Below are 9,680 nucleotides of genomic sequence, written 5' to 3' on the forward strand. Positions count from 1 at the left end.
AGAGAACTTCTTTGCCTCAGTTGGCTAAAACTAACTAAAAGCAAAGGAGAGCTCTGTCCTGCTGTCTGTCCATCTGCAGACATCACAGTCCAGGAGCAGGAACGTGGAGGAGTGAGTGCAGTGTCTGAAAACAAACTGCTGCGTCTTCTCTCCCCTCCTTTACTCTTGGAACAAGTCTTAAAGGTGCAAAACTCATTATTCTGCACAAACAGAACATGACAACTGGGGATAAAAGCATCATATAGTCAAGCCAGGACACCGTGGCATGGCCACATCTCGCAGGGCCAGCACAGAGCTCTGCCCCTCACTGGCTACGTCCATAAATACCCAGATCCCTTCCAGCAGATTTGGACCTGTGTAAGCTGCTGAGGAGGAGCCACCTTAAAAAAAAAAAACTGTATTGGTGGAGAAAGAAACGCTCCCTGTGCTGATCCCCGAGGAGAAAGGGGTGTGAGGGGAGCACACAAACCCCACACCTCCTCACGAGTATCTCCAAGAAAGCTGTGAAAGGGAAATCTCATTTGCACATTTGTGAACACTGTCTCACCCACGGAGGAATGCAGGCAGGAGGGGAAGCTCATAGCTTTGTCTCAGCCTCGTGCAGTTCATCTTTTTTTCTGTTTTCTGCTTTTCTGTGAGGCAGCAGCACTCTCCTGAGACAGGCCACATACTCCAGCAGTGAGGCCACACTTGTTTTTCCTGAAGTGCTGGGTGTAGATGTGCCTGGTATGCAAGCAAATATTGTTCAAATTTGCTTTGTGTGTGGCTGTCTTGGAAACCAAAATGCTGAACAATTTACCTAGCACACTTAATTCACCATCACCAAATTGTTGGAAGTGGTAAAAGGCATTTTTTCAGGTGGATTTAATTCAGCCATGACACAATCTTGTTTATTAAGACTAATGCAGCATCCCAACTTTGGTCCCTATCCCTGGGTGTTGCATTTGCAGACTAAGAGGCAAAAATCCCTTACATTCACTTTAAAAATTTTACCCCTTCTAAAGCACACAGGAAAATGTGCTATTAGCTCTTTGAGAACATGCTAGTGATACTGAGCCTTATATAAATACATACCTTGGTTGATTTAATAAAAATTCAGTATCTTTGATGCTCACTCACTTGTGGACAGCTGTAATTCCATTTAAAATTGTTATTTGAGGCAGTAGGAGATGGATGGGCTAAGGGAGCACTGTATTCACTTGAGAAGGACAAGGCAAGGAAGGCCTTTATGGGAGTGAATCACCAAATAATTGGAGCTGGGAGGCAAAATAACTTTCCTTTCAGTGAGGCAGGAAAGCCCCAGCCTGGGTTTGCCTCGGGGAGGGCTCCAGGCTCCCCTTGTGTGCAGGAAGGAATGGTCCCACACACAGAAAAGTGTTAATTTCATCGAATTCTTCAGCAGCACATGCCCTGTCACTTTCAGGAGTGGGAGAATCCTGTTACGCAGCTATGGCTGTGCAGGGAATAGGTTCAGAGCTGCGGGGTAAATTACACACAAGATGACACAATATTCCTTTAGGTCCTGGGGAAATGAAGAGAACTAAAACTTTGTTTTACTTCCAGTAAATCAGCCTTCCTTCTGTGGAGGCAAAAGCTGGCATACAGATTATTTACACAGCATGTTTGTCCCAGTGAGCAGTGAGCAGCAGCAGCAGGGCTGTTATTTTTAGCATCCCAGAAGGTGTTTTATCCCTCCCTCTAAAACAGACAAGTTATCCATAAAACACTGTTGCTTTTTACTCTGTATTTTTAACACCCACCGAAAAAGGCACCTGGTCCTCCCAAGAAGAAAACTCCAGACACCAAAAGGGGATTCTTACTTAGACTAAGATTTTATATTTAAATTTTACTTTTAAAAGTAATTTAATTTTAATTTAAATTTTTAAACTTTGCTTTCTCTTGTATAACATACATACCTAGTTTAACACTGCAGCTATTACTCAAAGAACCTCATGTTGTGCTGCTTGAAAACCCAACCTGAGCTCCAGTTCACTCTCCTGAAGCTGTCACTGCATTTTACAGGGCATCCCTTTGCAGGTGTTGGGGTGTTTTCACCCTCCTCACAACTCCAAGTGATTTCTGCTCCTCCTGCAGTGTATTTTGAGAAAAGATTTCTCATATTCCTTCACACACACTGCTCCACAGAAAGAGAAAGATGCAGGATACTTTCCTTCAGGGGGAGGAGAGGAGGTTGAAAGTTGTGGGGATCAGTCTGAAGAGATGTCTTTACAAAAAACTGCTCAGTAAACCAAAGATTTATATGTTTCCCTCAGACAACTGCAAAAAGATCTAATTAAAAAAAATAAGTATTTTTTAGCCATTGTAGGACATAATTGAAAGGTACATTTCTTTAGTTAAAAGGTACATTTCTTTAGTTCTTTTTGCAGTATGGAAAGGATACAGTGCATGGGTCAACTCCTGCCCACAGCTCAAGAAGAAAACAATCATCACTTGGCACATTTCTCTCAAAATTTACAGTTTGTTCTTAGTATTTTTGTGGGGGTTTTTTTTGGTTTTTTGTTTGTTTTCTTTTAACTGCACATACAAGTCCTCTTACCCAGCTACAACTCTCACAATGCTTGGCTGCCACTAAAACAAGTCGTAAACTATTTTTTAAAACATGAGGCCAAGCTACCTTGCATCTCCACAGCAACCACATATTTCCGCATAAAGGCTGAAATACCTGATAACAACCACAACAAAAAATAATTTCCAGAGACAATCTAAATTGAGGCACACACGTTGTCAGCTCATTGCCTCTGTGCAAGCCCAACTTTGGTGCATTCAGCAGTAAAGTATTACAAGGTAAAACACACCTGTGTTCATCTGCCTGCAAACAATTACATTCTTAGTCAATTTAACAACCTGAGGCAAGAGAGGATGTCCCAAATTCTTGTTCCATCAATGCCAACAGCTCCTGGGAAAGGCAGAGGTGGGATGTCTGATTTTTCAGGCGGTAAAAAAGGGGAATGAGAGGTAAAACAGTCACAGGCTGCTTGTCTCCTGTGCTTTGGTAGCTTGGGCATGGTGGCTCTCTCTTTTCAGCAGTTCTCACCCATTCTGTCCCACTGGGAGGCACCTGGAGCCCCGTCAGGGCCCCCGCAGGGTGTCAGTGACTGAAGGCAGCTCGTGTCCCTTGTGTCCCCAGGTGTCCTTCAGGTACCACTGCCGGCTGTACCACGAGTGGCGTCGGAACAATCAGCGGGTGATGCTCCTCATCCCAAAATCTGCCCACGGCCCCTCCACCCAGCAGTCCCTGCTGGGCCTGCAGCCCCTCAAAAGGAGCTCCAAGGAGACAATCGTGTGATTTGGGCTGCAGCTGCACACTAAAGGAGGTTTGTTTTTCCTCAGACCCGTAGGGGTCGGGCACCCAGCACCCAGGAATGTGCAATTTGGATTTACAGACTGAGTGCAGAGGGATAAACCACAGTCAGAATTCAAGTCGTGGATGATGCAGGCATCTGTGGCATTTGCTGAGCTGCCAAACGTGTTTAGTGAACAGGGACCCTATGGATTCTGCAAATATGTTAATTGTTGCATCATCGAGTGATGCAAACATTTTTATTGTTTAAAGTATTAAACTATGGTAATTAACAATGCAAAACAGGTTTAAAAAGTGCTTTGTTTTCATGATTTCTTGCTCCTACAGTACTGTTTCTTTAGGCAGCTGGACAGTAACAAATATTTATTTCTGCTTCCTAAAGTGCAGCAATGGCATTTCCTCATTTGATTTTATCTGCAGGTCCATTATACCAATGTTTTGATTATTAAAATCTGTGTGCAATGAGCTCTACAAATTGGCACATTATTTAAATGCTACAAAGTGATTGGAAAATTGTATTACCCGTTTCCTATTTGGCAGGGAAGGTCTGACAGGAAGATTCTTCAGTTATGACTCTAGCATGCGCAAGAGAAAAATTACACAAATTGCAATAATCTTCCTGTCAAAAGTATTATAGTACATAGCACTCAGGAAAAAAAAAAAAAAGATATTCTACTTTTCCACAAAGAAGCACCACATTCTTCAGTGAAGTGCACATTCTGCTGGTGTGAATTCAAACTTAGCCAACATATCCTGCATTTATACCAGGCTGAATTTAACTCTACAGCTTACTTTTGTGTAGGGAAAGCTCTGCATGCATAATGAATGAGATCATCGGATAAGTTTTAGGAAGCAGGGACACATCTTGCATGAAGAACAGCATTATTTTAAAGCAGCAGAAACTCCAGCTTGACAGGTAGGATTTGGGAGAGTGTGCAAACCCTGACCTCTCATGGTAGCACTGAGACCAAAAAAAAAAAAAAATTAAAAATATTAAATAACACAGTCTTCTATGGAGACCAAATGGAATTTGGAGTGTAAAATCAGACCTTATTCCTGGGTGACTTTATCTGCTTCCCCTTGGTTTTATGCCTAATTCATTCAGCAATCCTTCACTCCCAGAAGAGACATACTTATTTTAAATAACTAGCAAAACCTCATTGCCAAATGCTGCTAGAATTAGAAATTGATACAGAGCCCTTCTGAGCAGATGAATTTCTTAGAATTGTGCATGGATGGCAGTACCACCATGCGCTTTGTTTTCCAAAAACTGCAGGAACTGAAAATCAAAAGGAAGACATAGCAGGAAGGCTAATAATTTGTTATTCATAAAGTTCAAGGTATTATGGGTATTTACCATCAGACAAGAAATTATCTGATGTTTTGTGTGTGCTCTGTGGGGGTGAAAAAACTTTGTACACAAAGCCAAATCTGTTAAATTTCTTTATTCTGTCTGTGGACCAGTCTAGCTGTGAGCATGTTATTTAACAATGTTCTTTGTGACTGTCAGTCATGGGGATAGGAGAATCATGGGGATATAAAGCAATAACAGCCTCATTCCAATAGAAAGGCACTTACACAACGAGCCAAGGTGTGTAGGAAAGCCATGAACCTGCAGATCTGTACTCATCAGTCTGACAAGGCTGGGGTTGCTCATGTTTGGCTGTGAATAAATGCTTCTCTTCCTGAGAAAACTAAACAAGGCTCTGAAGATAAGATCAGAGTCTCTGTGATAGCCTAAAACCTGTAATGCTTTATTTTTATTTTAATACTTCTTCCTAATGGTAAATAATTATTTGGAATGAAGACTGAACACTCACTTATGCAGAATTCCAGATTTTAAATAAATATCTGCTGGCCAGGGGTAAAGAAATAAAGCAAATCTAGCTGGGTCAGGATGCTGTCAGTGTTTTAATGCCTACAACACAGACTTTAGGTAAGCTTTGTTCTGAACGCTATTACCGCTCTCAAATTCTTTGAAAGAATTGTTATTCTTAATGAGTGCTATTGTTGGCTTTGCCTCATGAAACCACAAACCAGGGTGGATAGGGAATTAAGGGGCAAAACATTCAGGGAAACATTTGTTCAAGTGAAGCTGCAAGGTCTGTGCACAGAGATCAGCACAGTGGCTTGGCCCAGATCATCTGTGTTATTTCAATTTTTTTAAATTAGTTTTTTGGTTTTGGTTTTTTGTTTGGGTTGGTTTGTTATTTTTCGGTGTAAAGACATCTTTACTTACCTGAAGAAGGCATATTGAAGCAGATAGAGAGGAAAATGCATGGTCCAGTTCAGCACACACATCACTAACCCAGTTTCTGTGCTTGATGCAGCAGCACAGCAGAACTGTCTGGTGAAGTCACAGTAGTGTCCCATGGATTTTCTTGAGGAAAAAAAAGTGACTGGAAAAATCCAGTCAGACACTTAACATTGCATTAAACTCATGAAAAAAAAAAGCATCCTTGTATTCTTCCTTTTTTCCCCTAAAAAAGAAGAACTGGGAGGTGAGAGATGTTACCTCCTAATCCCACTCCTGCTCTAAAGATTTACAGACAGAAGGATCTCCCAGATGGGAGCTGATTTTTCTTCCAGGAGTTGATGCTGTAGATGCCACACCAAGCCCAAATTTCCATTAAAAACTGATTACAGCAGATTAGTAAAAAAAATGAAAAATGATTACAGAATATTTTCTACAACAGCAGCAACACCCATTTCTGTCTGAATAGAAATGAAAGACAAAATTAGCCACAGCAGAAGCTGCAGCCAGCAAAGCTCCTGGTAGTACAATGACATTTTTGTTATGCTCTCCTTAAAAAACAAAATTAATTAAAGAACATATTTAAAGACAGGGTAAGTGACCACCTTTTTGTATTTTAAAAATGTCATTCAACTTCTCTCTCAGCAACGTTATGCTTTCTTCTCATGCAGCTGACCTTGTCATTTACATTCCTTTTCTAGATAAGAAGTTACATGGAAGGAACAGTATTCAACAATATTTGAGCCAATATTTTCAGTTGCAAATGATAAAAGCAGCCTGTTCTGATTCAGTGTGATGAATATAATGCACAATGAGGAAGTTTTACTTTTTTATATAGTCTTTCCCCTGCAGGACTTGCCTATCACATTACAGGAAGATTGAGAAATACCCCAGCTTTCTGTTCAGCTGGAAGGAAGTCACAACAGAAGCAGTTATTAAAGATAATTCAGTTTTTGGTGTTGTTTGGGTTTTTTTTTTCGTTACTCAACTGAACAGTTCTGCCAGGCTGAGACCTCAAAATGCGCTTTACATTTCATTTATTTAAACCAGCTTTGCACCAGGACAAAGTCACACAGAGCAAAGTGACAACTCTGCAAAAAGGGACCTGGAGCCAATAAATGCAACTGGCCTTTGATGCAATGGGTACCAGCGGAAAGAGGTTTGAGAACAGGTACTGGCACAGACTCAGGCACTAAGAGAGTCAAAAAAGCTCTCCCTTTGAAATAAAAAAAAAAAAGAAAAAAAAACCAAAACAAACAAAAAAAAAGCCTGTTAATAATTAAACATCTTTATTTGCTACTTTTTGTGAGATGGCACTCGACTTAACACAGAACTGGTTAATTAAAGAATTAATGAAGCATTTTCCTTGCGAGCAGAACTGAACCCTTCCTCTTTACTGCCATTTATTGGGAATTCAAAAGTATCTTTAAAACTACAAGGCAAACTCATAGAATCACACAATTTTTAAGGTAGGAAAAGATGATGCATCGAGTCCAGCACCGCCACGTTGACCACAAACCATGTCCCCAGGTGCCACACCCATAGGTTTGGTTGGAAAACTCACAGGGGATGATATTTCCATCAGCTCCCCAGGCATCCCATTCCACCCCTTCAGTGAAGAAACTTTTCCTAATATCCAGTTTAAACCTTTCTTGGAGCTCCATGTGGTTGTTGTGAGCCCAGGGCAGGACCCAGCACTGCCCCTGGCTGTCCCTCAGCCATGGATCTGGCCTGTCCAGACCCCTCTGCAGAGCTCTCCTGCCCTCCAGCACATCCAATTTAGTGTTATCTCCACATTTACTTACAAAATTAAGTAAATTAAATTTACTTAATTTAAATTTATTATTTATCTCTATTGATCTGGAACACCCCAGATCAATAGAGATAAATAATAACCAGAGGTCGTCCCAACACTGATGGTGACATCTCACTGATCCACTGTGTTATTCCACATTTCAAATTTAAGTTTCATGTGCATTTCCAAATGAGACAGCTTTTTTAAAAAAATCAAGGGTTACATCTTAAAGCAGGTTACATTCCTTAACCTTCGTTCAGGTATTGAATCTTTTGCTGACAACCTCTCCTCCACACTTACTTCTGGCAAGGCTACTTCTGTCCTCCCTTTGGTGTTGAAAGATTACAAAACCAAAGGGAATTTTCTTTATTCTAGGTGTACCAAATACTTTCCCAATAAAACTTGTCAAAATAGAGACCAAATGTTGATATCCTATGTACAAAATGCCCTTAGGAGCAACAACAAAACAAACCAACCTCAAAAACAAGATGCTGCAGTTGCAGGGGAAATCAATGTCACAGTTTAATCCCATAGCTTCTATTATTATGCAGAAAGTAAGACTCGCTTGCCAAAAATAATATTTTTTGTTCTAAAAGTGCAGAACCGCTACAAAAACACACATCCAAGAGTTAATTTTTAATTGTAGGAAAATTCTATCAGTCAATCATCTTAAGCTGTAATGTGCCTTACTGATGCCCCAAACGCAGCTTTTCTTTGGGGTTAATCACAGCGTTTTCATCACACAGGAATCCTGTATTTACGCAAACCTCCTAAAAAGAAACCAGGAGATCAGCAAAAGGCTCTGAGGAATAAATGCACACCAAGCAAAACCTGAGATAAAATAGCAAACTTCTGCCATAATCCTGTGATGGAGCTAGTTGAGTATTATAAATAATTAAGTGTCCCAGCCTTTCCTCGATGTCCAGGAAAGGCTAAATAAGCATTCACATCCATCACACTCAGCCTCCACTCCCTTTCTAAAAACCACCAGCTATTACCACTTGTCCTCTTTGGGATAGGGGCTTTAAGAGCTTTTATTCTCCATCAACTACTTGATTTCTTTGCCTGGAGAAAAATCCTTCATAGTTATCTCGTGGCCATTTCCGTAAAAGCAGCTGCATTTAACCTGAAGTACAGATACAGCTTACAGCGCAATATGAATATGAAATGCAGTGTTTCACAGATAAAAACCATCCTCTTCAATCCAGAAACCCCTAAATTAGTATCAAAATGATACACTGATAAGATAAATTTTCATGGGAAAAAAATTTAACTAAGACTAGCATTTAAAATTGCATAATTTATAGAAGGAAATGAATAATTAGCATCTGTAGAACAGAATTTACTGATTAATTTCTCTGCCCATATTTTGCTGTCTGCTTGGACCAATGTGATGCAAAATCATGAACAAGGAAAAACAAAGCAAAAGCCAATTTTCAGCACAAAACTGCTGTCAACAGCACCATTAACTAATTTGGACCCGTTTTGACTACACTGGAGTTTTTATAATGAACACTGGAAAAAAAGAATGCAGTTCACAGGTTTGCTGCACAGGTCAAACCACTTGTTTCCTAAATTCCTAATCTGTTTCTTACATGAGTGAGTGTATTTGAGCAAAACCATTTCTGGTAAAATGTTTATCCAGCTGCAAGCAGTAAATTGCCAAGGAGTTTTCACCTGTAGAGGATGCAACTTTCTAATGCCAGAACCAAGGATAATCAAGTTATGGAAATTGCAGGGAAGTGCAGGGAGTGTTGGGCTGTTGCTGTACAAGTATTAAAAGAGAACAAGCAAAACAAGACCTCCACCTTGTGGCAGCATGTTTCACAGTTGTGTTTCCCAACACTCCCTTCTTCCAATTTACAGTAATTCCAGCCACAGCAATGAAAAAAGGAAGAATTATTCTAAAATCTGCATTTCTCCCATTGTCGTCAAAGAACAGGGTCTACAAAAGCTATAACCAAGAATTTGATCATGCAAGAAGGTGCCTACCATAACTTAAGAATTGTCCATCAACCCCTCCCTTTCTACCTTCTGCTGGCACATGGTTGAAATTCCACCAGAAAAGGGCTCATCCAAGGTGAAAGACATGCTAAAAAAACCTTAATTTTGCCATGAAAAAAACCAGTCCAGTCAATTAAAAAAAAATTCCAATAAACTTCCATAATTCTGGCTATGCATTTAAAACAATACATTCAGGCTAAGTCAGAGATAACTATTTTACAGCACTTTTAAATTTCTCTTTATATTACTGTATTCGCTCACATTGCTTAGGCCTGGTACTTGCAGGATGCAGTAAAAGCCAGTCC

General features: G+C 40.2%; 1 protein-coding gene across 1 annotated transcript in view; it reads left to right on the top strand.

Moving 5' to 3' along the window:
* The window catches only part of MARCHF3 (membrane associated ring-CH-type finger 3), a 62,399-nt gene extending 57,190 nt beyond the window's left edge, over window positions 1-5,209 (top strand). Inside the window, exon 6 of the mRNA XM_058823813.1 lies at window positions 3,149-5,209. Coding sequence (XP_058679796.1) covers window positions 3,149-3,307 — 159 coding nt within the window. The 3' untranslated portion in view covers window positions 3,308-5,209. The remainder of the gene's footprint in view (window positions 1-3,148) is intronic.
* The last annotated feature ends 4,471 nt before the right edge of the window (window positions 5,210-9,680 follow it).

The sequence above is a fragment of the Ammospiza caudacuta genome, chromosome Z (genome assembly GCF_027887145.1).
Source record: "Ammospiza caudacuta isolate bAmmCau1 chromosome Z, bAmmCau1.pri, whole genome shotgun sequence".
NCBI lineage: Eukaryota > Metazoa > Chordata > Aves > Passeriformes > Passerellidae > Ammospiza > Ammospiza caudacuta.